Source organism: Lepidochelys kempii, chromosome 8 (assembly GCF_965140285.1).
Source record: "Lepidochelys kempii isolate rLepKem1 chromosome 8, rLepKem1.hap1, whole genome shotgun sequence".
Classification (NCBI taxonomy): Eukaryota; Metazoa; Chordata; order Testudines; family Cheloniidae; genus Lepidochelys; species Lepidochelys kempii.
In genome coordinates, this window is record NC_136387.1 from 103,051,113 (window position 1) to 103,079,097 (window position 27,985).

The 27,985-nt window shown below is 48.3% G+C and overlaps 1 protein-coding gene across 1 annotated transcript; it reads left to right on the top strand.

Moving 5' to 3' along the window:
• Positions 1 to 240: 240 nt before the first annotated feature.
• LOC144930822 (uncharacterized) lies at positions 241 to 27,985 on the top strand. The gene is made up of 2 exons (XM_078854179.1): positions 241 to 1,936; positions 27,767 to 27,985. Exons 1-2 carry the CDS (start codon positions 1,546 to 1,548, stop codon positions 27,937 to 27,939), a joined length of 564 nt encoding a protein of 187 aa, XP_078710305.1. The 5' UTR covers positions 241 to 1,545; the 3' UTR covers positions 27,940 to 27,985.

A 27,985-nucleotide genomic window follows, 5' to 3' on the forward strand; every position in this document is an offset into this window, starting at 1 on the left:
CAGTTCCTCCCAGGATTACAGCATGCAGACAAAGGATTTCCGGGGGGGGAGAATCTGACACAGGGTTAGTTTTCTCCCGACAAGAAGCAGGATCTGCGCTTGTAAAGGTCTGACCCTCGGGATCCTGCTGGAATATGATCAACAGGAACACACCCACAAGTGCTAGCCTCTCTTCCCCCAGGTTTCCCAAATGATCCTCCCTACAGGAGCAGGGTTTCATTCCCTTCAAACAGAGCCAGCGTCTAGGTGCCTTTCCAGAGCTATGCATGTGCTGTGACATTGAAAGGGTTTATCTGGAGGGGAGAAGAGAGAGAAGGAAGCTGCTCATATGCCACGGATATTTATCCCCTGGCTTAAGAACCCTGGCTTGTGGGGGGGGCAGGGGTTATTCTGTCGACATCACCAAATCTCCTGGTGGCTCCGTTAAGCCTCCGAAAGGCATTCTGCTCACTGGACAGCTATATTGCCACCCGGAGCTGCTTGGCTTGGAAAAGCAACTGGAATTGTTAGAAGAAGAGCCAGAAGCAGAAAGAGAGAGAGACACACACTAGACAGCACCAGGGAATCAAATGTTATTCACAGGGACATCTGTAGGGATAGACGTGCTAAATAAAACAAGCAGGAACGCTGGATGCTTAGAAGCAGCAGGTCAGTCCCCCTGGACAAACCCGTAAAGCAAAATTGGGAGACCTATCCTCCTTCAGTTTGGTGGAGGGGCTTCCTGGTCTTTTATATAGAAGCTGGACCATGCTGTGTGTGTTTTCATTTCAGGACCACCTCCTCTGGCTGATTTTATTTAAAAAAAAAGGAATCTGGGGAGAGATTCTGCTGGAAGAAGTTGATGAAATGTTTGCAGAGTGATAACACACCTGCAATGGAGTAGACCTGCATATGTGGATATTTTTTGGAGCTCAAAGTGATCTGCTGAATTTTCCTGCTTTTGTATATTTTGTTTCCCTTTTGAGGTCAATCTCTGGGATGTGCCTATTTTGAAACTGGGGCTAAGAATGACTGTGTGGATTGTGGGAAGAGGCAGTGTTGGCTGCTGAAATGCCAAAGCTGAGTCCGGGGAACTAGAAAAAAGCGACAATCCCTGGCAATTTTTGTTCTCACGAAGGAGGGTCACCTGCTAAAAGAAGCTGGAGAAGGGGAACTTATCTTTCCTTTCCAGATGACTGAAAATATCAGGAGAATTCTCTCCTTCCAGTTTTCATCTGCTGGGAGCATCCGAGAGAAACAGTTGCGAAACAGTAATGATACAGGTCAGGTTTACTCCAGCACCTACTTCTCAGTAAGGAACTTCACAACCTCAGGATCTGACTCGGTGCATTTCATAATGTAAAGCAAGTGTGTGTCCATTTGTGTGTGGGCATGTGACTGCGCGCATGTGTGTGATCATGTAAGAACCTGCATGGTGAGTCCAGCCCAGAGAGACTTTCTCCCACCAGTTTGAGTGTATGGTTCACCGAAAGCCCATTGACTCTACCCCGGGTCACTACCTTTTTACATCTCTTGGGTTTGGAGGCTTCTCTCTCCTTTGCAATTATGATCATTTGCAACATCAGCGCAATCAAAGATTGGAGCACTTTCCTCTCGCAGATCCTCCCCAGCATCAACAAGACCCTCAGCTTAGTTCAGCAGGTGGAAGCCAGCACCAGCTCGGTGGTGAGTGTCCTGCAGGACCCAAAGCAAGAGAACTACCTGTCCGACAGCCCGTCCATGAATTCCAGCAACTTCACCACTGACCTGGACCACTTATTCCAGTATTCGTACTCGGAAAATGACCAGCTCTACAAGGAGTACAAGCCTCCTGCCCGGGATGCTATCCCTTTGCCCAAGGCGGTGCTCTACCTTCTCATGGCCGCACTGGTGGTGGTCGCGGTGGCATACGCCATTGTCGGCCACCTCATCAAGGACCTCGTTCACGATTTGATCGGTGAGTGTTGGAGTGACACGCTCACAATGCTGAGTTTAGTGCCCTGTGCCGGGTGATGTGAGTGGCCTGTGATCTACGGGATGATTTTACGGGGTCCCTTCTAGCCTTAAACTTTGACTTGAAGCCCAAAGGCCCCATTCCAAAACGCAATGAAGTTGATGGGAGTTTTTCCACTGACCTCAATGGGCTTTGGACCAGGCCCTAATTCCCCACTAGTCGAAGCATTTAGTACAGGTATCTGAGATTGTAGACAGTGAGCTCCCTGGAAGACAGATTCTCTGTGTTTGTACAGTACCTAGCAGAATGGGGTCCTGATCAAGGATCGGGGTCCTGAGGCTGCTGCCACAATAGAAAGAAAAGAATGGTGCAGAAGAGCTGTATGTTTCTAAAGAAGCTAAGCACTGCCCTTTCGTGCCTGTGAAATGCCCGCGCTTTAAACACTCTATGAAGACGATGCTATGCTCGCTAACAAGACAGCAATTCCCCTAATCCTGCTGAAAGGTTCCTTCGGAGGAGAGGTTAGATTTGGCAGCGAGCACTTGACAAAGGATCAATAAGTTATCAGGAGGGAGTTAGCTGGAAGAAAGTCACAAGTAGTGGGGACACATGCATCCCTTGGAGTCAGTGGGGTTTCCACCAGGGATGGAGTTCATTTTCTTGAAGTCCTGCTCCCCTACTATTTTTGTCTGAAGTCCTAAAGGTTCATTCTCTGGGCTGAATTAGGCAGGCAAGACAATCGCAGGGGTCCCTTCTGGCTTTGAAGCCTGCAAATTAGCCCACAATATTTTCTGATGTAACATTTTCCTGCTCATTCAATATTGTATACAAGCTCCTGGACAATATAATAAGAATATTGCCTTGCTCTTATTGAATGCTTTTCATCAGCAGATCTCAAAGTGCTTTACAAATAAGAGCTGTATCATTACTCCCATTATACAGATGGGGAAACTGAGGCACATAGCGGAAAGTAACTTGCCCAAGGTCACTCAGCAGGCCAGTGGCATAGCTGGGAATAGACTCCAAGTCTCCCATCTTAGCCCACTGCTCTAAGCATCAGGCCACACTGCCTCCTTTATTTGCCCCCCCCTCCCCCTTATTTCCTATACTGAGCAATCAGAGTGGCAATATTGCCTCTGAGGTGGGCAAGTGATGTCCCCGTTGGGCTTCACTCAAGTGACCACCAAAAGAACGGACTTTAAAGAGCCATCTTTACACTTAATGAGTACATGGGGCTGCTGTTCTGTTGCCTCGCTCCCGGATTGCTGAGTTGACACTGGTTTTCTCAGAAGCCTGCTGCAGCATTTAAAAAATATTCTGGACCTGAGCTGCTCAAAGTCACTGCATCAGCCCACATTAGTGCAGTGCCCAAAGGGTCCCATCAAGATTGGAACCTTGTTGTCCAAGGTGTGGTACTGCCCCAGATAGGCCCTGGGGAGCTCAGTCTAGAAAGCCCTTACTCAGCAAAGCACTTAAGTATGTGCTTAAAGGTGAAAGATGCAGGAGGTCAGACTAGATGATCACGCTGGTCCCTCATGCTGGGTAAAGAATGGTGTCCCTAGCCTCTGCTTGTCAGAGAGTGGAGATGGATGGCAGGAGAGAGATCACTTGATCATTACCTGTTAGGTTCACTCCCTCTGGGGCACCTGGCATTGGCCACTGTCGGCAGACAGGATACTGGGCTGGGTGGCCCTTTGGTCTGACCCAGTCTGGCCGTTCTGATGTTCTTATGCCTTAAAGGCTACGAGCCTAGGAGGCGGTGGTATGGTCAGAGGAGAGAACACCGGGCTGGCAGCCAGGAGACTGGGGTTCTGTGGCTCTTTTGTGACCTTGTAAAAGGCACTTCAGCTCTGTGTGCTTCGCTTCCCCAATCAGCATAGCCACCGTTACTTGCTTTGCAAAGGACTGTGTGACCTCTGGGTGCAAAGCCCTGGAGCAGAGCTAAGCATTATTGTTGTTGTTAAAAGCCCAGCCCAGGCCAGCAAAGCACGTGCTTAACTTTAAGCTTGCGCTCAAGTGCGCTGTTGAATTGGGGCCCAAAGCATCCTGGATCTTGGACAGTTATGTCAGTGCTATCAGAGGCAGCGAAATCTTTCCAGACCCTGTTAAAAATGCAGCTGCGTGCCCAGATTTCCCAAAATAGCATCCAGACATTCATCTTGTCAGACCCAGAGCTCGGCCGGGCTGCAGCTCCGAAGAGAAGATCTTTTACAGGCTTTAGGGTCAGACAAAAAATATGCAAGTTTCAGCCACATGCAGATGGAAATCCCCTCCAGAATCTAATACACCCCCCCACGGTAGAACGGTAGCCGAAGCTCCTACTCCTTATCACTCTGTGCACGTCTTCTCACCATTTATACACTTGAAATTATCGAATCCTTCGGGGAGAGAGGCTGAGATGGTTAACCTTGTCAAGCACATCATCCTCTAAAGAGCAGGCTTCATTTGAATGAGTTTGCATAAAAGGACTTCGGGGATTTGGGAAGGAGGAGGAATGGTAAATAAGGCTGGGTTGTATTAGCACATTTTGCACAATAACTGCTGAATTGGAATTCATTTGCAAATTGGATACAATTAACTTAGGCTTGAATAGAGACTGGGAGTGACTAAGTCATTATGCAAGGTAACCTATTTCCCCTTGCTTTTTCCTAACCCTCCTTCCCCCCCCAGATGTTCTTGTTAAACCCTGGATTTGTGCTGGAAATGGCCCACCTTGATTATCATACACATTGTAAGGAGAGTGATCACTTTAGATAAGCTATTGCCAGCTAGAGAGAGTGGGGTGGGGGGAGGTATTTTTTCATGCTTTGTGTGTATAAAAGATCTTCTACACTTTCCACAGCATGCACCCGATGAAGTGAGCTGTAGCTTATGCTCAAATAAATTGGTTAGTCTCTAAGGTGCCACTAGTACTCCTTTTCTTTTTGCGAATACAGACTAACACGGCTGCTACTCTGAATAACTGTATTGATACCCCAAGCAACAGTGCAACCTTTCCCTACCGGAGCTTCTGGGCTAATCATATTTATAACGGGGCAGATAAGGAATAAAATAATACCCAGCGAGCTGCAGTGTGGCTGGATGAGATTAAAGTATGAATAGTTAATTGCTACTTTAAATGTGCATTAAGATACAGAGGATACATTTGCCTCCTAAATACCAGCACATAAGAGAGACTCACGTACAGCTGCGTACACTCACGCATCTATCTGATGGCTTATTTTGGTTTTAAGCATGATTTAAGCTTTCCAGGGTACAAATGAGTTGTCTGGTGTGCTATGGCGCCTGTTAACAGTGCATCTTTTATAACAAACCACTGTGTCTATGAAGGAAGGAAACAGCAATCAGAAAGGGCACTAGTGACAAAAGAACTGGAACTTTAAAAGAATTCATTTACAGGGTGTTCTGGAGCTACCAGACGATAGGAAACCCAGGGAGAGAGATGAATGACTTTGGGTGGTCCAAGAAGGCGGGGGGAGGATGAAACTGGAGAACTCGGATGTTGAATACGGCGGGGGGGGGAATAGTAAGAGTGAGGGTTAGTAGAAGAAAAGTCCCCAAGAGAGAGGCTGGGAGTTCTGTCGCTTAACTCATTTCAGAGCAGACTGGACAAAGCACTCAAGAATATACGGTAAAGGACAGTTCTGAAGGGGCAGATATTATAGTCCTTACTACACTCCGCCCTGGGGAGTTTGCCTGAGAAATGACTGCAGGACGGGGTCTAAAATACCCCACTTTCTCTTGGCCAGCTCTGATTTCTATCGTCCTATTCTTACTCTGAGGGTTGGGGTTTAGTGCATCCCGTGTTTCATATTTTAACCCCTGGCATGCCCATCAGAATAAAGGCCTGTCCCACAAACCCTTGCCCAGATGAGTAGTGTGGTTTCAGTGGGATTGCTCGTGGAGTAGAGTACTTCTGAGCCTGAGTGCGGATATCCGAATGGGGCCCTATGCGGAGGCTGCCACTAAAGTCAACACGCCTGCTCACCTGAGTAAGTCCAACTTGTGTGAGTCACAGCTGGCAGGACTGGATCCCTGTGCAAGGGCAGAGCACTTGTTTGTTCACTTTAGGGTGTTCCGCTGGGCATCACAGGTCTCTGCACAATGCTGATCCCATCTGTAGAGCTCAAAGCACTTTACAAAGGAAGTAAGCATCATTATGCCCATTTTACAGATGGGAAACTGAGGCACGGGGGAGGCAGAGGAATGAGGCAAGATGCTAGAGAAAACTGTAACTTGGTGCTAAGCTATATTTAATGATGGAGAAACACTCCATTCAGCTTGAAAAGGGCAGTGCAATCAGGAAATGAAGCATGATTTTAGCATTAAAATAAGATTGCGTTTTCCTTTGTTGGACTGGGGTAACGTACCACTGTATACATTATAAATACTGCGAGGCATTCAATAGCTCCGAGCCTGATCCGAAATCATTTGAAGCCAGTGGAAAAACCTCCCCCTGACTTTAATGGACTTTGGATCAGGCCCATATCTGTTAAGGAAAATCAAGTGGTAACATTTTGAAAGAAGCTCACTTGCACTCTGGAGTAATATCAACAGAGGCTGTTGCAGATCAGATTCAGCTTTGCATATTACAAGCCTGTCTCCAACATATGAAGAATTTAATTATTGAAATCCTCAGGAACATGCTTCCCCCTCTCCCCCCGCAGATCGCCTTTATTAACAAACTAATAAAGTTTGACTTGGCACAGCAAAATGAGAGAATAGCCCAGTTACCATGGAGATACTAGTGTGTGAGAGTCCCGGCATGGAGAGAATCCCATCTAGGTGCATCACACAAAAAGGGATCTCACTGTTTGTGTCTGTGGCTTGCAGGGGATATTGCTTTCCCTGGCGTAGCAGGAACAATTGTCCTAGGGATGCAGTGGGGTCTCCATCCTGTGCAAGTCAAGGCTGGATGCCTTTCTAAAACATTTCCCTAGCTCAAACACAAGTTACTGGTCTGGATGCAGGAATCACTGCGGGAGGTTCTCTGGCCTGCTATGCAGGAGATCAGGCTTGATGATCTGATGGTCTTTTCTGGGCTTAAAAATCTGTTACACAGACCTCACCTGACATCCTCCCATGGCACCTATGGGTCAGATCGTGGGGGGGGTCCAACAAAGTCAATTTACACCAGCTGCAGTTCTGGCCTGTGAACTGTGAGACTGAAGCAGTTCTCTGAATGGAATACCACTTCTGCTTGCCCTTTTGACCTGCTCCGTGTGTTTTTATTTTTCCGGCTTCTCTCCGTACACCACATTTCAGTTGGCTGTTCGGGAATCTTCTCTTTAAAGAAAAGAATTGTGAATGGATTTAGTGCTCCAGAAAATAAGTAACTGATAGACCCTCACTCAGTCAGGGACTGCCTTAGTCAGCCCCCATTCTGAGCCACCACACCCTGGTGATGATTCAGTCCTGGGGTTTGGTCAGGGAAAGACTGCCAATTGCGCCAGGTTGGGAAGAGAGAAACATTCTGTTCTGATCTGTTCTGTCCCTTATACTGCGCCAGTCACTGTGATATCTAGGCTTGGAAGGATCAGATTTTTGTCGGTAAATGTCAATTTCACCGTACACACACAAACCAATGAAAAAATATTTTCATTGATGATCGGTGAAATTTACAGCATTTTTCTTACTTTGCCTGAGAACTTCTTAGAGTTTGATTTAAGGATATGTACTTTGTATATTTGGATGTGTGATGTTGACAATTTTTATTTTAATGGTTATAAAGCTTTGACTTGATTCTCTAAGACTCCAATCGTTAAATAATTATCTTTCCCACGCCTGTGAAAATTTAAACAGAAAAAAATTACAAATTCCTCAAACCCATAATTCTGTGCAACTGTGAAAAATGTCAATCAATAATAATAAAAAGTGCTTCATGATAAACATTGATATTATCTGTTGAAATTCTCTCTTTTTCTCTCTCTCTCTATCTATATAAACACAAATTCTGCCAAGCCTAGTGGTATGTGATCACCTTCTAGAGTTAAATATAAAACCATAGGAGATGCTTAAATTTAAGTTTCCTTTCTGTTTCTCCCCCAGTCGTGGAGTGTGAGTTACATTTTGCATTTGCACCTGAATAATAATAATTAATAATAATACATAGCTCTTATGTAATGATCATAGAATCATAGAATATCAGGGTTGGAAGGGACCTCAGGAGGTCATCTAGTCCAACCCCCTGCTCAAAGCAGGACCAATCCCCAATTAAATCATCCCAGCCAGGGCTTTGTCAAGCCTGACCTTAAAAACTTCTAAGGAAGGAGATTCTACCACCTCCCTAGGTAACGCATTCCAGTGTTTCACCACCCTCCTAGTGAAAAAGTTTTTCCTAATATCCAACCTAAACCTCCCCCACTGCAACTTGAGACCATTACTCCTTGTCCTGTCATTCTTATGGCATGCACTGGGCAGAAATCTACAAGATTCTGGCTCCTAAATCATCAACAGAGAGTACGCTACGAGGAGGATTTGAAAATGTTCTGCCATCCTAAATGAACTTCCTGCAGATATGACTGGATTATACACAGAGTGCAAAGGCAAGCATGGGGTCACTGTTGTTAGAATGCCCCCAAGAGGTCGTTGATGGATGAAAATGACATTTCCATTTTAAAATGGCATCCTACGAAGTTTTGAGGCACCACATCAACCCTGAATTCTGCTCAGGAGCCAGGACCTAGCCCAGAGCCATTCAAAAATGCTTGCTTAGCCCCCAGTGCCTTTTGGGCCTAAACTGGCTCCCGCTGACTTCATTGGAGCCATGCTGTTGCTTGCTTTGCCAACCGGGTGACCATACAGATAAGATGGTTGCTTATGAATCCTGGTCCATCCACTGATTCTTTTCTGCCTCTTTAAATATATCGGTCATCTTACAGCACTGTCTGCTAGTCATCCAGCCATCAGTGATGCCCTTCAGGGTCCACATCCTTTGGGAGAACACTCGGGAAGTTACCTCTCCAGAGTTCTGCAACTGTTCTACATTCTGCGGCACTGACCATCCTCCCAGAGGAGAGGTTGGTGAGGCAGGGGCCATCCACGCTCCAGATGACACAGCCTCCCTAGGGGTGATTTCCCCTTGGATCTCTATTTCCCATCTCATCCCAGGCCGGACAATACAGCTCTTGTCCCTGCCAAGCCGCCACTGGCTCCCTGCCAACCAGCCTCACAGCTAAGCCCCCTGTATCCACTACGGAGAAGAGTTTGCTGAGGTCCCCAGAAGCAGCAGCTGCTGTTTCCGCGTTCCAAAGGTCCCGAAGCAGCCGGTGAGCACAGGGCCCAGGCCCAGGTAGGACTGGAAGGGACCATGAGAGGTCAGCTAATCTGGTCTCCTGCATGGTGTGTGTCTTTGGAATCTCTCTTTCACACAGATCACAGTCAAACTTTCTTTACAGAAAATGTAGATAAATCTTCTTCTCTAAACCCGAATAGAATTAAAAAAAAATTGAGGCCTACTTAAATTATATATACATATACATTATTTTTAAAAGAACATTCAATAGATCCAGATTGGCTTTAAAGTTGTCAGCCGCTTTAAGGACCTAATTTATGAACGTGTGAGAAGCTCATAGATGCAAGAGAGAGGAAACACGGTGTCAGATTAAAGGGACGCTGATAACGTGCAATATGGATGACTGTTTTCGGAGCGTAGCAGGGTCCCTCGAAGCATTCAGATTTAATGCTTCTTCCGTATCACTTTTGAAGTTCCCGTAAGGACATTTATGATGGTGACAGGCCTGGATTATCTCTCTACCTGTCAATTTGGAAAGCAGGTTTTTTTAAACATTTATAAAGCAGCTCACGCTTCTCTTTAGCAGGGCCTCTCATATTAAGACAGCACAGCTGATTTGGGAGCTCTGTTCTAAAGAGGAAAGGAGACAGCCACCTTTGATTGCCAGTCGTTTAGAAAAGATCGGGGATCTAAGAGGACAAACGGCTGCTCTGGGTAGCAGGCAATTACCGTTCGAGTGGTTGAAAATGTCCCGGAGAAAATGGGTTTCCATCAGAAAACGATGATTTGACAAAATCAAAACATTTCACAAGAAGGTGTTGGGCGCGTTGAAACTTTTATCAGAATGTTTTGTTTTGATGTCAATGTTTTGCCTCACTATAATTAATTGAAATGATAAAGTTGACACAAAATCTCATGGAGAAGGTTGAAAGGAAATATGCTCAGAATATTTCATCTTTTTGCAAGAAAAATCTTAGATTTCAACTTTTTTGCCCTAATTCAGGATAAAACCAAATTTTTTAATCTCAGAATTTCCTCTGGGATGGAAAATTCTGAATTTTGACCAGCCTCATGCCATGGAATGTAGGAAATATTGACTAATTCCTCCAGCGTTCAAGGGCTTTTACTCTAGAGTGAGCAACCAGCTCAGAGCCAAATAAAATCTTCAGCTGTGTTATTGCATAGAAAGGGGCACAAGAGGTTTGGACCTGAGTGGCGGTGGTGGCATTTTTTTCCAAGTCCCAGCTCCAGGAGTCATGGGATGACGTGAGACTCAGCTGTCATTTAAAAGAGTATGTTCCGAGCCATCCCAGTTGCAGGGAAAAGCTTGTAAACCTGACCTGAGTGCACCAGAAGTCACAGAAAAAATACTCCAGGGTTATTTTTTTTTTAAATCTTGTGATTTTTTTTTAAGCCAATCTCATGATTTTGGGGCGTGATTTCGTAAAGCTTGAGCCTGACGATACTGCCCAGATGTCCTGGTGCCCAGCCCTGTGTGTCATAACCACGGACCCATCCGTTCTCCCAGCTGCCGAGATTGCGTCCTCATGCTGTTTTGCATTAGCTAATGCAGCGGATCAGAGAGCCCCATCAAATTCTGTCTCCATGTCTCTCGCTAGCCTCCTTCCCGCTAGATGCTGGCAGCATCCATAAGATCGCCCTGGGCCATGCCGGCTTTGGTCTGAATGCAGCTGGAAGGGGCAGGCCTTTGCTGCCATAGTGAAGCAGGTGTCCTCCACACCTGCCCCAGTGGGGCGCTTCCCACCCCCCTGCCCCCCGCCAGTGGTGGCTGAGCCGCTGTCACTGATTGCAGTCAGGCTCTGGCCTACCTGTGACAGGCTCTGCTAGGGAGAATCAGCCAGCTGGGCAGTAGTTAGTTAATTAAGGACCACCCCCTCCCCCCTGGGGCCTTATAAAGGATTATGGGGACTCAGGGAGGAAGCGCCTGGGGAAAGAAGCTAGGAAGCTACTCCCGGTGTGCATGTGGTGGGGGGAAACAGAGCGGGCCCCGTTACCTTCCTCAGGAGGGCTCTCAGAACAACTTGGCCATCAGTGGACTCAAATAATATGTAATTGGGTAATTACTTCACTCCTTACTTACACAGTAAAATCAGAAAGTCCTTGCAGTAAACACCTGCTAACAATCTCCTAATTACATCTGCCTGTAGATTACCAGCTAATTACATCCAGTGGTGGGGGCTCCCAAAATAATTCCCATGGAAACTGTGGTGCAGATTAGTATGTGCAGGAATTAACCCGGCCTGTGTTTACTCTATAATTAGCCAGGGATTCTGTTATGTAACTTCCCACCAGGCTCTCACAGATGCTGCGTCTCCCTGAAATTAATTCCCAGCTCTAAATGGTGCGGGAAGGTGCGATGCAGACCTTGCAACACGGGATTGCATCTTCAGACCCTCCAACTCAGTGGTGGGGAACTGGCCAGCCGGGGGTCCCATAATAGCTAACCTCACGTTTCCCTTTGTTAATATCATGCCGTTGTTCCTTGTCTCTTGTGTCTTTTGCTTTTTACACAATATGAAGAAACCACATAGGAGGGCAGTTCAGTGTGTCCATTTGCTACCTAGCCACAAACACGCAGAGCTGCGCTGGCTGGTTTCTGGTGCCTTCCAAAACAAAGAACACGGTGAGCACCACGAGAAAGCTCCCACACCACTTAAAAGGCTATTACCCAGTTCCTATACACTACACTTACTATCCTGTGAGGCCGGAAATAGTTCTTCCTCCATTTTGGACCTGCCCCCGCATCCACTGGCATTTTATCACTGACGTCAAAGGGATCATGCCAAGTCCTTTAATAGGATTTATAGGGGGTGTCTCTTATTACTCCGACCTTCACCCTCACTTCCTTTCTACTGCCCATCACTCTCACTTATTGCATCTGATCTTAGATTGTAAATTCTTCAGGCCCCAAATGGCCTATGTCTGGATGTTTGGACAGTGCCTTGCAAAATAGGGCCTCGTTGCCCCTTGGGCCACATGGCAGTGAACCAACACATAATAATGCAAATCAGCTGCTCATAATCATCTCCTGTGCCTGGCTCTTCCTTTTCCTGGACCGTTGGAGCTCGACCAGCACCCTGGCATGCAGCGTGGCAGACAGTGCAAACACTGAGCACAGTAGCTAAAAATTAAGATATCTTGGACTTGACTTGTGCATCCTGCATCCTGGGTGGCAAGGAGAGAAGCCGGTTACAGAGGCAGAAAATAAATGTCACCTTTTTCCCCCTCTCTCTTCTGCATTTCCATTTCCTGATCCTGTTGTTCTCCCCCCCCCAATTTATTGAGGAGCTCCGTTTAGCCAACCCCGCAGATAAACTCTGAGTGTTGCAGTCCTTGTGTGACTGAATAGACCAAACTGGCTGCGTTAGGGGCAGTCCCCAGCTAGATCTTTACAAGTTTCTGTCACAGTTAAGGCTGGTTGAAAATTTGCCATCAAAACTGGGGTCGGGGGAGGGGGAATGGAAAATCGGGGCTTTTTGACGCAATTAAATGTTTCACAAAAAGTACCGGCTTTCCCTGGGAACGTTTAACTTTTCATTAAAAACCGAAACAAAACGAAACAGCACCTGCGATAGTAGAAACAGCTCATCCGGAAACTGGACTAGTTCAATTTGGAAATGCTGACGCAGTGACGCCGAGTTGCAGGTCAGGTGCTCCATGAGCCCATTCTCCCCTATGGGTCAGGCTCCAGGGCCAGACTACGTCTCCCATGGTGCACCACTAAAACGGATCATTATGGACAGGTCCAGCATAGGCACTGGGCGCTTTCCAGATTCGAATCTTTCAAGAGCTTCTCATTCTGTGCGGAGAACAGGTCAGGTGCATGAACGATTCAAATCCCATCCAGCTAGGTGTCTGAAGGAAGGATGCTCTTGGGTTTAACATACAAAACGAGGAATCAGGAGATGTAGGTTTCTGTTCGTGGCGCCGCCAGACTTCCCACATGACCGTAGCCAGGTCACTTAAGATCTCCGTGCCTCAGTTTCTCCATTTGTAACTATAATATAATACCTCTCTACCTCTTAGGCACTGGGATACCATCAGCCTTTGTTGTCTATCAAGTACTTTGAGACCTTCAGAGAGAAGCTGGTATATATTATTTGATCACACTAGAGAAAAGGGAACAATTAGTGGACTTCTGTGTTTTCGCATCTAGGTGGATGGGAGAGCTAAATGGGACTGGGTGAAATTGGCTCAGACTCTGTTAGGAATGCAGTGTGTTAATCCACCCTGCTTTCCACTGAGAAACTAAGATGCCATGTGCTTGCCATAAACGAGTCATCTGGTGATCTCATCACTGCCTCTTTTGGCCTTCCTCAAACTCACATGTACAGCTTGTGACTTGCCACAAGAGTGACTTGGAAAATGGTAACGATGCTCTTTGAACCATTTAGAAAGAAGTGGACATGTTCCGGGGTTCCAGAAAGTCACACATTTTCCAGTTTCTTTGCCAAAAAGCCCCAAACCAGGGGGAGGAGTGGTTAAAATGTTCAGTTTTCACATTTTTGGTTGAAGAAAACTGGAAAATGTTGAAAGAGATGAAAAATGTTCATGTTGACAAAGTGTTGCCAGGACTAAATGTCGCTCGGTTTGAGGTGTTACCCTTGCTCTTGGGTCCTGTGTGAAATCCACAGCCTCTCTGAGGCTGTGACATCCTTTCACTGTCCTTGGAGTGAGCAGGACAACTGGGGGGACAATAATACCGCACCGCAGAGGGCATGCGTTACTTTGAGCCGAGCTATGCTACGCTGTTCACTGCTAGGCAGCCAGGCCATTGAGTGCTATGGAATTACTGAGACGCCCTCCTTCGTGTTCTTGTAAAGAGCTGCACAAATGAAGCCATTTGCAGTGCACATCCAGTGTGATTGGTCCTACAAAATCCAGGAATTATGGTGCATATTTTTGAGCGCCATCCACTGGCAACTGATCGATTAACCCAGTGGTTTTCAAACTTTTTTTTTTTTCCCGCGGACCACTTGAAAATTGCTGAAGGGCTCGGCGGACCACTGAATGATCTTCCCAAATGTTCTTTGTACCGATAGCTAACTCTGGTAAAATGCTGTGGAGAAAAGCGTTATATGAAAAAAGCTTAATAATAATTAACGGTTTTTTGTTCTACAAATAAAACCACACAACTCACATTTTAATATCAGTAGCCTTACCTTTCTAATGCGATGGATGTGCCCTCTCTCCCCCGCCATGGCAGCCCCTGAGCTGGGGCTGGGAAAGAGGGGGGTCTCTCCCCTGCCGTGGCAGCCCCCGAGCTGGGGAAAGTCAACTCTTTCTCTGGCCACCGCAGCCCTGCACCTCCCAAATTCCTCCCCCTCTTCTCACCCCACTGCCCCCTCCCACCTGCCCCCTATTCCCCCCAACGCCACCTCTTCACCTTACATGTGCATCTTCTCCAGGGTCCAAGCACTTAATTAGTGGAACCACGTCTGCCTGGCTCCACTAATTAGGTGGCTCTTCATTCTCTCATGAGCGGCCACCCAGGTGCGCACCTTGGAGGGAACTATCCCTGGACCACCTGAACGGTGTAGTCCACGGACCACAGTTTGAGAACCTCTGTGCTACCCCATCTACAGACGTAGCGCACTCCCTTAAAGGAGACAGCCAATAAAGAATCTACCTCCAGGTTATCCGCAAGCCCCAGAGCATGCTGGGTTAGATCTCTGGGAGTTTGGACTCACTACCCCAGAGCCGAGTTGAGTTGGGAAACTTTCTGTTCTGTTTACTGCGGTTGAACAGCTGCCCTCTTGCTTTGATTGCGTTCACTGGCCCTGCACTCTACCACCTCACAGCGGATTTGCAATTGAGAACTTCCAAAGGGCTGTAAGAGATGTAAAAGGCCATGAAATAGCCAGCGCCATCGAAGAGAGGGATGTTGTGTCTGGGGAGTGATGTCGTTTCAAACAGCAAACGTTCCCCAGAAGAAAAGAAAACAGGCTTGTTCTGTTTGTGTGGCTCTCGATAGTGATCTCAGCTTTATTTCATTAGCCAGGATTTCCCTTATCTGCAGCTTCCTTCTATTTCCCCAATTGCCATGGTAGCACGGTCCTGGGTTCTGTTACGGCCCATTGGATTCAGAAATAGGTCAGACTATCCTTAAGAAAAGCTAATTATAACACTCTTCGGGCTCCCACACGCTCCATGGTCCATCCTCTCTGCCGCCCGTGGCACAAAATGATTTTAAAAAAGTGTGTGTGTGTGTGGGGGGGAGACAGAGAGTGATTACAAAGCTGCAGCACTGATGCCAAAATTGCAGATCCAGCGCACCACTTAAAGCCACCCCCCATCGCCAGTTGCATCCCCTCTGGTGTCAAAAAGGCCTGTCTGCTGTGATAAGGTCTGGCCAAGGGGCTGGTGCCCAGGCACAGAGCATAAACACCAGCAGCGTGAAATTCCCCCTGCTGGTTTCCATTCTTTACTTTGAGAGTCTTGACGTCTCTTTGAGAACCAACAGAAAGCTTTGGAGGAAAATAGTCCCCAGCTAAATCCATCCCCGGTCTAAATCCATTGGCTTCGCTCCAGATAAATCTGGCCCTCCAGTTAGAGACCATTCTGCCCACGGACAGTGTGTGCTGGGGTCTCCTCTACCATCGTCATCCCCTTGAGTTCAGTGGGCTTTGGATCCGGCCCCTGGTTCTTCATCAGGCCCATATGTGAAAGAACTGTGGATGCTTGGGAAGCCACGTGCTTATTCCCGCACCTTGTTTGTGTCATAATTCTCCAGGATGTTTGCAACTCGCAGGTAACCCCCTGCCCGCCATAGCAACAGAGCTTGTTTCCGTGCAAATGTTCCAAGCAATAGAAAGGGAAAGAGAAATACATGCTCCAGCAGGAGGGTTTTCCCTACGCAGAATGTCCTTCAAGGATTTGCAAGTGGCGTCGGCATGCCTCCAACGCGCCACTTGATGAGCACGACGACAGAGCTTTCTCCCAAAGCCAAATCTGGGCTCCTTGTGGCTCTCATCATCTCTGCTCCACACTCCCCGAGCTTCCCCTTCCAGCTCATTGCAACGCCTGGTTCCATGTGCTCCCAAACCAGGGACAGAAGCTCGCTGGGGCATTTCCCTGGGAAGACAGTGGCGCAGCCCATTTAGTTTTGCGTCCACTGCTGCTGTGACCACGATTGTCAGGGCTGGGGCTAGGGATTCACTACACGGCTTGGTCTGCAATTAGTAATGTGTGCTCCTCGGTAATTGGCCCCGCTGTGCTCTGGATGTTTTCTTTCCTATCTGATTGTGATGTGTGTTGAGATTCTTCTTGCAATTCCGTTCATCTCCCCGCCCCCTCCCCAACACACACACACACAGTCTGTGCATTTAAACTCCCTCTTGGTTTTGTCTTAAAACCCTATGTGTGAAAGAACCTGTCTGAATGGGGCAGGGTGCTTTGCCCCTTTAAGAGCCAGCGGCCTGGGCTCAGCCAGTGCTGTTCCATGATGGACCCAGCTGGGAAGGGGGTCAAGTGTCTGCTATACAGATGTCATAAAAATAAAGGGAAGGGTAACCATCTTTCTGTATACAGTGCTATAAAATCCCTCCTGGCCAGAGGCAAAACCCTTTCACCTGTACAGGGTTAAGAAGCTAAGGTAACCTCGCTGGCACCTGATCAAAATGACCAATGAGGGGACAAGATACTTTCAAAGCTGGAGCGGGGGGAAACAAAGGGTCTATCTGTCTGTGTGATGCTTTTGCCGGGAACAGATCAGGAATGCAGTCTCAAAAACTCTGTTAAGTTAGTAAGTCATCTAGCTAGAAATGCGTTAGATTTCCTTTTGTTAAATGTCTGGTAAAATAAGCTGTGCTGAATGGAATGGATATTCCTGTCTTTGTGACTTTTTGTAACTTAAGGTTTTGCCTAGAGGGATTCTCTATGTTTTGAATCAGATGACCCTGTAAAGGTATTTACCATCCTGATTTTACAGAGGTGATTCTTTTACCTTTTCTTTAATTAAACTTTTTCTTTTAAGAACCTGATTGATTTTTCATTGTTCTTAAGATCCAAGGGTTTGGGTCTGTGTTCACCTGTACCAATTGGTGAGGATTCTTATCAAACCTTCCCCAGGAAAGGGGGTGTAGGGCTTGGGGAGATTATTTTGGGGGAAGTCGTCTCCAAGTGGGCTCTTTCCCTGTTCTTTGTTTAACACACTTGGTGGTGGCAGCATAGGGTTCAAGGACAAGGCAAAATTTGTACATTGGGGAAGTTTTTAACCTAAACTGGTCAGAATAAGCTTAGGGGGTCTTTCATGCAGGTCCCCACATCTGTACCTTAGAGTTCAGAGTGGGGAAGGAACCTTGACAACAGGGCTGACAGCTCGGGAAGCTGCAGGAGGCAGACTTGTCCACCCAAGAGGGACTGGCCCTGGAGCGAAAACACCTGCCTTGGCCAGGAAAACGGTTTTGTTTTGGGTCACTTTGCAAGGTGTGATTTACTCAATCCTTCCCCAAGGGAAGGGTCTGAAAGAGATCTGGGGGTGGAGTTCATCCTTCCTGGGCTGGAGAAACAGCCCAATGGTGAACTTGCTGCTGGATTTCCGAAGGCTCGGCGCTCACAGCCAGGTGTCCGAGAGAGCTCATCTCATTTCGATACCTAACTAACTAAAGGCCAGATTTTCCCAGCACCAGGCAAGATCTTCAACAGAGCCCCGCACCCAATGCACTGAGCTCCTTGGAAAAGCTGGCCAAGATTTTGATCCATTTTCAATTTGTCAGCAATGGCCATTGTTTGGGGGGGACACGACTTGCCTGCTTTGGAACTCACCTCATAAAGAGCCTTGGCAAGAAACCAACGGATTCTGCCATGTGTTTTTGAGAAGATTTTTATTTACTATGAAGTTCTGGACCCTCACAGAACTTCCTAGCCTCGTATTTATTCTTCTTCCACCTGCCTTGAACCAGGCAGGCAGATAAATGGCTGGAAAGGTTGTTTCATTTCGTTGCCACTTCTGTAAGATCTGCTGTCTCCTCTGTAGTGCAGGGCCATTTTAGTAACTTCCCAAAGTGATGTCCTCTGTCAGTTATCCCTGGTGCCCCCAGGGCCTTCTATGGCGAAAGAACAGGGGAAATATTCTTCCATTGTGTCGATTATTGGTATTGTAGTCCTGCCTCAGGACCCCAACCTAGATGCAGGTCCCATTGTACTAGGCACTGTGTGGACACAGAATGACAGAGGCTCTGTCCCAAAGAACTTATGATCAAGACAAAGGAAGGATTGTTATCCGGGTTTCACTAGGGAACAAAACACAGAGAGCTGAAGTGTTGAGACATCTGTGGGCTGTAGGGAAGCGGGGTTGGTTGGGTGCGTGCGCCCTACCAGCCCCCAATTTCTCTTTCAGAGGGTCATGCTCTGCCGCTTTGTTCCAACTCACCTTTGCTGTCCAACTTCGTTCCAGGGGATGTAGCCGACTTCGGCGTGACATCCCCAGTCAGAACAACTTCCAGCAGAGGCGCCTGAATGGCTGCCAGACTGCTGCGGAGCTTGATGCATCTGGGCAGCTCCCTCTCGGTTTGTCAGGAGCCTTAACCCCAGTGGTTGCGGTCAATGAATCAGAAGTACTGCAGGGCTCACCGCGTGGCTGTCAGTGGTTCAGATGCACATGTGCATCCTTCGGGGGATGTTCTCCCCTGTCATGTTCGATGCTTCCACCTTTTAATGGCTACGGAGGTGATATCTAGCCGCACTTCACGTTTTGGAGCTGAGGTCAGAGGCTGCAGTTTCTTTAGCGGGCAGACTGGATTTCCCCAACCCGGTCCTCTGATGTAGGCTCCAGCTATCCTGGTGCTATCTGTGAGCATCGTGGGTCCTAGTACTAACACAATATGGACCAGCTGGTCACCTCTTGCATTGGGTGAAGGCATCTGTCTTCATGGCACCCCAGAGTTGAGAGTTACCAGTTGTAAAGGCAGAAGGGGCACTTGGCTGGAGCTGGAGGACATGCCTAGAATATTGGGGAGTCAAGGGCAGATCGGGGGGAAAGCTGGCAGCCGGCTCAGATGGAGAAGGAATGAGTGTGGGGCATTTACAGCTGTGGGGATGGAAACAGGAGGAAAAAATGCCCCATGTGGATAATTTTGGGCTGTGTTGTGACCTTTTGGGCTTAACCGAGTCTTTGAGGGCCTTGGCGTGCACGGTGTTCCCGCCAGCTCCAGACTAAGGACAGAGAGTTCGAGACTGAGGCCTAGAACGGCAGGGAAGGTGCGGGATGTGACGGAGTTCGAGACTGAGGCCTAGAACGGCAGGGCAGGTGCGGGGTGAGATAGCCGAGCTGTCTGGAAGAAGGGGAAGAATCCCGTGCAAGCTTTGCCTTCCCTCTGCCTGCCTTTAGCCTGTGCAACTGACTCGCTTCCAGCAGCACAAAGTCCCCCCAGATTGAGACTGGAAAATAAATCACTGATGTTTGGGAAGGGGAGGTGTGAGCGCTTATTGCCTGTCAGGGACAGGGCTTAGGTCCTGCCATGCGGGGGGTGTGGGGTGGGGTGGAAATCATCTCCAGCCATAATGTTTGTTTGCGCCATGACCACGCTGCTGGTGGCAACTTATTCCACTTCACTCTAGCATCCCTGAGAAACCGGGTTGAGGATCCATGTGTGTCCTTGGCACGTAGGGGGATGAGAGGCGGGGGGGGGAGGGGGGATGTACATGCCTTAATGCCTGTGTTTGTGTGTCAGAACATGTGAGCGACGCATAATTTCAAACCTATTACCTGCTTCTCAGGAGCCCTTTCCAGATTTGCTCCTTATCCGCAGGGCACAGATCCAGTTTAGCTCTCTGTGGCTCGCTCCTCAGCCGCATTTCGAACGCTGCAGCCTGCCGCTGCCCCAGCTCTGAGTGGAGCGGGATTACGTCGGCGGGAGGGAGGATTCTCCTGGCTGGCTGCGCCTGCTTCTTTCGCTGGCTTTCCCGTCTCGTCTCCCCACCTGTCTAGTGTCTGGGGTTCTCCCCTTCCAGGGCAGAGAGATTAGGTGGCTTGTCTGGCCCTACGAGGGGAGTGGGACTTAGGAGTTCCTGGGCCGGGCCCGAGTCACTAGGCTCACTGCTCTCATGCTGGGAGCTGAGACCTGCGACCACAGACAAACACAGGGCTAGACTGTAACTTTGCCGACTTCACTGTGATTGGGAGATTGCCAGCTCTGCCCTGCTCCTGGCTTGCTCTGGATGAGGAGTAAGGCCCAGCTTCCCAAATGAATGGGAGTTAGGTGCCTCAGTGACTTTACCACTTTCCATGCAGCAGCTCGCTCCCCAAGAGCTCCGGCCTCTCCTGCTTACCGAGCGGTATCCTCGATCTCCCCAAAGCAGAACTGTGACGAGAGCCATATGGTTTCACCGAGCATCAGAAAGAGCAGGACGGAGCCCTCCAGGAACGTGGGGAACAGACCGGAGTGGGACCACACACTGCAGAATTAAGGAGGCTGAACAAATTAGTTTATTGAAAAAAAAAATCTGTGGAAGGAAATAGTCACCTTATTCTGAAATTTTGCTGTTGGACATAAGAACAGCCACCCTGGATCAGACCAAGGTCCATCTAGCCCCATCTCCCGTCTTCCAACAGTGGCCGGTGCCAGATGCCTCAGAGGGAATGAGCAGAACAGGGCAATTCCGCAGTGATCCATCCCATGTCGTCCAGTCCTAGCTTCTGTCAGTCAGAGGCTTAGGTATACCCAGAGCACGGACTTGCCTCCCTGACCATCTTGGCTAATAGCCATTGGTGGACCTATTCTCCATGACCTTATCTAGTTCTTTTTTGAACCCAGTTAGACTTTTGGCCTTCACAACATCCCTCCTCCTCCGGTTGAGTGAAGAAATGCTTCCTTTTGTTTGTTTTAAACCTACTGCCTGTTAATTTCAGTGGGTGACCCCTGGTTCTTGTGTTATGGGAAGGGCTAAATAACACTTCCCTATTCGCGTTCTCCACCCCAGTCGTGATTTTATAGACCTCTGTCATATCCCCCCTTAGTCGTCCATTTTCTAAAGGGAACAATCCCACTCTTTTAAATCTCTCCTCATTTGGAAGCTGTTCCATTCCCCTAATCATTTTTGTTGCCCTTCTCTCTGCCTTTTCCAATTCTAATACATGTTTTTTGAGAGGAGGCAACCAGAACTGCATGGAGTATTCCAGGTGTGGGCAAACTGTGGCTTTATTTAGTGGCATTATAATATTTACTGTCTTATTATCTATCAAAGCCCTGGCTGGGATGATTTAACTGGGAATTGGTCCTGCTTTGAGCAGGGGGTTGGACTAGATGACCTTCTGGGGTCCCTTCCAACCCTGATATTCTATGATTCTATGATATTCTATCCCTTTCCTAATGGTTCCTAACATTCTGTTTGTTTTTTGACTGCCGCTGCACACTGAGTGGATGTTTTCAGAGAACTGTCCACAATGACTCCAAGATCTCTTTCTTGAGTGGTAACAGCTAATTCAGACCCCATCATTTTATATGTATAGTTGGGATTATGTTTTCCAATGTGCATTACTTTGCACCTATCAACATTGAATTTCATCTGCTATTTTGTTGCCCAGTTTTGTGAGATCCCTTTGTAACTCTTTGCGGTCAGCCCTGGCCTGAATTATTTTAAACAATTTTGGATGATCTACAGATTTTGCAACCTCATCGTTCACCCCTTTTTCCAGATCATTTATGAACATGTTGAACTGCACAGGTCCCAGTACAGACCCTTGGGGGACCCCACTATTTACCCTGCTCCATTGTGAAAACTGACCATTCATTCCTACCCTTTGCTCCCTACTTTTTAACTAGTCACTGATCCAAGAGAGGACCTTCCCTTTTATCCCTCCAGTCAACTGCTGCCGAAGCTGATTTAAGTGATGTGTTACGCACTACAGTTCTGCCGTTTCATATCGGAGTTCCTTGAGAACTCCTGGGCGAACACCATCTGGTCCTGGTGACTGATTGCTGTTTCCTTGAGTGCTCCTTTCGCACCTCAATCATCCAGTGGCCCCACTGACTGCTTGGCCGGCTTCCTGCTTCTGATTTACTTAAAAGTTGATGTTAGTTTTTGAATCTTTTTCTAGTTGCTTTTCAAATTCTTTCTTGGTCTGCCTAATTATACTTTTACACTTGATTTGCCAGTGTTTATGCTCCTTTCTATTTTCCTCACTAGGATTTGGCTTCCAGTTTTTAAAGGATGCCTTTTTGCTTCTAACCACCACTTTTACTCCACTGTTCAGCCGTGGTGGCATTTCTTCTGGTTCTTTAACTGTTGTTGGTTTTTCAATTTGAGGCATACGTTTAGTTTGAGCCTCTCTGATGGTGTTTTAAAATAGTTTCCATGAAGCTTGCAGGCATTTCACCCTTGTGATTGTTCCTTTTGATTTCCGTTTAACTAGCTTCCTCATTTTTGTGTTGTTTCCCCCTTTTGAGGTTAAATGTTACTGTGGTGGGTTTCTTTGGCATTTGTCCCCTTACAAGGATGTTAAATTTTAATTACATTATGGTCTCAGTTACCAAGCGATTCAGCGATATTCACTTCTTGGACCAGATGCAGTGCTCCGTTTAGGATTAAATCAAGAATTGCCTCGCCCCTTGTAGGTTCCAGGACCAGTTGCTCCAAGAAGCTGTCATTCATGGTGTCGAGAACAATGCCTGCTGAGGAGAAAGGGATCAGTCTGGACTAGCCCATCTCTCAGAGGCCACAATTCTGCCGTGTGTGTGCGCGCATGATGGTTCTATCTACATCAAGGGGACACCCCAAATGTTGCCATTCTGAAAAGAGTACCTGAAACAGCAGTTTGGGCAGCTGCCCAGATCCCCTTCGTTACTTGTCTGTATAGCACTCAAAGAGGCTTCGATTTGTGGCCTGACTAGGCAATAGAGAGCATTTACATGATGGGATGAGCCCTGAAAACCTGACATGGTGCATCCAAGCTGTGTTTCACATGCTTCCTGTGGCACTGAAGCTCCTCCCATCTCTTCGGGATCAGCAGGGAGCACTTTGTCTCAGCCCACTGCAGCAGGGGGGTTGGGTAGGGAGCCATTTGCTTGGTTGTTTTGTGTGTAATTTATGTCCGTGGGGGAGCTCAGCATGTGCTTTGTCATGAGCACTCAGCAGTTTTCCAGTTGGGGTGAGTGGTAATATTAGAACAAGTAAAGGAAGATTTTTTTCCCCCATACCATGCAGTTAACCTATGGAACTCCCTGCTACGTGATGATGAGTCAAATATTGTGACTAGATTTTTTTTTTTTTTTTAAAAAGAGCTGGATAACTTTATGGCCAATGCTAACATTTGGCATGATGAATATTAGGTACGGAATAATCACCGCTCATTCTTTAAGCCACAAATTGGTTCCTAACAAGGGTCAGGAGGAAATATTGCCTTCAAGTATAACCTTGCAAAATTGGCCAGGTGCATTGTGAGTTGTTTTTCTCCCAGCTTCCTTGCAAGCATCATGTGCTGGTTACCTGCCCGGGGAGGGATAACAGAGTAGGGGGACCAGTAACCTAATAAAGGATGGCAAGTCCCGTGTACCTATCACCTCATGGAAGCCAACACAGCCCAGGGCTGTCATCCTGCGTGAGACGCTACTCTGTCACCTTGCATAATTCATGGTAAACCCAGGCTATCACTTTGCATATTTCATCGCTGCCCAGGTTTGCCAGCAGGCCTGGGGAAGCAGCCGATGCTGCTGCGTGTGACCCACACTCGTCCTCTGCACTCTGACAAAGGAGGAAGGCCAGCAATATTCATGCTTGGCTGCAGAGAGCTGGAGCGGGAAAGAGTGGATGGATGGTTAGTCTGCTTTTCCCTGGGGACATTAATTCACATGGCGGCAGGGAGCTCAGGGCGCTGTGCTAGAGGTCATCCACACGGCTTTTGTACAATCCCATAGGCTTTGAGCTGACTCGTGAATCCCGCACTGGCCAAAGAGGCCAGTCTATCTGACCACCTGGAGAGAGGTCTAAATGGCTCCTTCCACACCGACGACATTGATCCACCCTTTAAACATGGGGAGGGGCCAAAAAAGGAACTGGGATCAAACTGATTACATAGGAAAAAACCGTCACGGGCAAGGATGGAGTGGGGTCAAAAGTCAGACTGGAGCTGCTTGGCCCCAATTGCACCTGTAGAGCCTAAGAATGCATTGAAATCCTTAGGGGCAGGGCTCAGCGTATCCTCAGCCAGTCAGGAGCACCCCGGAGCTGTTGGGCTCCGGGCAGGCGTTAGTGGGTGAGGTCCTGTGGCCTGAATTAAGCAGGAGGTCAGATGAGATGATCATAAGTCTTCTAATCGATGAACAGGTGCAAGAAAGGAAGATCCACCTCCTAGATCAAAATCAGGAGAGCAGCTCTTCAGAGTCAAACAAATTCACACCTCCCCGGGAATCCCATCCCCGTCCCATGAACCCAGGAGAGCCGCTGCAGTGCAGGAGAGTTTTTCCTCTAGTCTAGCTCTGATCTTGAGGTACGTGGGAGCTGAAGGATTGCTCCCTGCACACCTGGGAATGGTTCCTTAGGAGGCGGGAGGCTGTTAGATGTGATGCGCCAATGGGGAGGCCCAGGGTCCACTCTGATGGCGGGCGACTGCAAAAGGAGCCATGTGGAAGCTCTGAATTGCTGGCCCGTGACATCTTGGCTGCTAGATAACCCATGCCTGCTTGGTGTGGTCCTCTGTCCCCCACTAGTGGCACCTAGACCATCTAGAGCAGGGGTAGGCAACCTACGGCACGTATGCCGCTTTTCAGTGGCACTCACGCTGCCCGGGTCCTGGCCACCGGTCCCTGGGGCTCTGCTGCTAGCCTGGGGTTCCAGCCGCCGGTCCCTCTCAGCCCTCTGCTGGCCCCGGGTCCCGGCCACTGGTCGGGGGGGCCTGGGGGGTCTGCAGCCACCCCCAGCTGTGGCCCACTGGCCCCAGCCTGGGGCAGTGAGGGGTGCAGACAGTGGATGGGTGTTGAAGATTTCGAAATGCAGCTCATTCAGTTCAAAAGCTCAGAATTGTGGGTATCAAAGTTTGGAGATCTGCAGAGTGTTCTTGAAGCTACCGAGAGAGATAATGGGGCCTCTATTCTGACCTGCTGGACGTCCCTGACAGTGAAATTTAACTGTTTGAAGAAAATTGCGTTTGCAATGCTTTCAGCATTTGGATCCACATACCTATGTGAACAGGTATTTTCACACATGAAATCTGTCCTCTATCCCTCTCGGAGCCGGTTAACAACTGATCACTCAGAAGCCTGTGTGCAGCTTAAAGTATCCAAATACGTGCCAGACACTGGAAAACTCAGCAAGGAAAAGCAAGGGCAAGGATCACACTAAACTGATAAGATCTGCATTTTAATTTAATTTTAAATGAAGCTTCTTAAACATTTTAAAAACCTTATTTACTTTACCTACAACCATAGTTTAGTTATATATTATAGACTGATAGAAAGAGACCTTCTAAAAACGTTAACACGTATGACTGGCACACGAAACCTTAAATTAGAGTGACTAAATGAAGACTGGGCACACCACTTCTGAAAGGTTGCTGACCCCTATCTAGAGATTGATCAGTCTGCTACAACCTTAGCTAATAGTCACCTGGCTTTTAGCTCATGCAGTAGAGAGCTACTACTCTGAGACACCAAGCATGAAGCACCTGGCATGGGTTGCGCTGAAAACGGCCAGTTGACTAGGGTTCTTTCTGGCTTCTGAACAAGAAACATATTCCACACCTGGGCACTTTCACCCTGCGGAAATCCCCAAACGCTTCTCAAATCGCTGCCTATAAAGGAGTCGCGCCTCGAGCCGTCAAGCTGCAGCCGCCTCTGGTGTGGAGCGCGGCAGCTGTTTAACAGCACTCAGCAATGACACGCGATGGGACAGAACTGATAAAGTCACACTGAGCGAAAATGGTAATGCCTGGCCATTAGGATCCTTACTTCTAGGTGCCAGATTATATCAACCCCGGAATCCATTTAGTTCAGTATCCCGTCTGCAACAGTATTCAGTACTAGATGCTTTAGAGGGAAGATTCAAGGCACCCAGCATCCGGCATGAATGAGGGTTGTAGGGTTAAGCCCTTTACTCCAGTTATGTAGCCACAGAGTTATCACATGGCTATTGGCAACCTATAAACCATAACACTGACTCTCAGCCTAGGCCACCAGGATGATACATGCTTGTTTATTTTAGCAAAGGCAGCATTTGGCTCCTGCTTGGCATCTTATCGTGCTTTGGATTGAAACACTGAAAAGGCCTTTTTAAGTGCTCGTAAAATATTGGCCCGTGCGCAGTAAAGGATATTCAGAGATGCACACTTTCTTCTGAGCTGCTTAATTTGGTTTATTTTTCCCTCAGGGATGAGCGGTGCAGTTTAATTTGCATTTTGCACTCCTTTGAACCTTTCAGAGTGGATCTAACGTTCCCTGCCAAAGCTGGGAAGTTTCCGAGCACGGGCAGGCTGAATTGTAACCCCCAGCTGAGAAGAGCTGAGGCATTTCTGCATCCCAGCCAGGGGCACTGGAACAGGGGGGACCAGGGGGCCATGGTCCCATCACTTTTTACCGGCTGTAAGGGCATCGATGGGGGAGGTGGGTGGAGAGGAGAGAGTGGTGGGTGGGGTCTTGGAGAAAGGACGGGAGGGCGGGGTCATGGTTCGGGTGCCAGTGACCCCCTGTCACTTTTAAGGAGCTCCTGGTCCCAGCTACCTGGAAATGTCCCGAATGAATTAAGTTCCCGCTGAAGTCCTACCTGGGGAGTGCGAAGCAGTCATCAGACAGCTAGTCAGGGGCTGGTGCGGAGGATGGGCACTTACAAGCTCATTTTCTCCAGGGTAGTCACTGCGAGAGGCACTGGGCTGGGGGCGGGGGGAAATATCAGCTTGTCACGCTGCAGTGTGGGGAGAAGGAGTCATTCTGAGGGGCGGCCGGGGGAGTCATAGAACTGGAATCCCTCCAGCTCTTTATCAGGACTCGGCCTCCCATCCATTTCCATCCCTGGCACTAGGCTAGGACCCAGGAGAGCTGGATTTCTGTTCCTCCCACTAACTTGCTGTGTGGCCTGAAGCTGGGAGCACTAGCGGGCTCATGAGCCCCTGCTGGGGACTAGGCCCCAGAGAGAGTCAAAAATCCCCCATGAGTTCCAGGAGCAATGGGATGGAACTATGGGGAAGGGATAGCTCAGTGGTTTGAGCATTGGCCTGCTAAACCCAGGGTTGTGAGCTCAATCCTTGAGGGGGCCATTTAGGGATCTGGGGCAAAAATTGGGGATTGGCCCTGCTTTGAGCTGAGGGTTGGACTAGATGATCTCCTGTGGTCCCTTCCAACCCTGATATTCTATGACTGTTCCTACTGCAGTCAAATCTATTGTGTCTGGGGCCTGGGGGTAGCCCACGCATCTGAGCACTTGGGCTTGATCTTGGCAAAGTTCTCCACTGAGTTGGCAGGTTCACTCTGGAGTTCTGTTCCCCCGGAGAAGCATCATTCCTTGGGAGTTTAAATCTGGTCTGGACAAAGCGCTGGAAACATTCTGTAGGGAACGATCCCTGGCCTAGGCCAGCCACCTAGGCCTTTGTCCTCTGCAGCCCGTTCTAAGAATGCGTGTCTCACTCTTTTGTTCTTTCCCTTTGGTCCCAGACTGGATATTTGGCCCCAGCCCAGATGACGACAGTAACAAGAGCGACATCAACTGCATCAGCAGCGTCGGGAATGAAATGAGCGAGATCCCCGGGCCACACCCGGACGAGCACCAGCCCCAGGACATGGTCATCTCCATCAATGAGACTTGCCACCTCCCCCAGCAGACATGATGAGCTGTCACCGCAAAGAGTGCAAAGCATGCTGGGAAGGGCTGGG

Excerpts from the sequence above, each read along its gene's own strand:
- LOC144930822 (XM_078854179.1), top strand. The coding sequence starts at position 1,546 with ATGATCATTTGCAACATCAGCGCAATCAAAGATTGGAGCACTTTCCTC. Across the intron at positions 1,937-27,766 it reads CCTCGTTCACGATTTGATCG|ACTGGATATTTGGCCCCAGC; the intron begins GTGAGTGTTGGA and ends CTTTGGTCCCAG.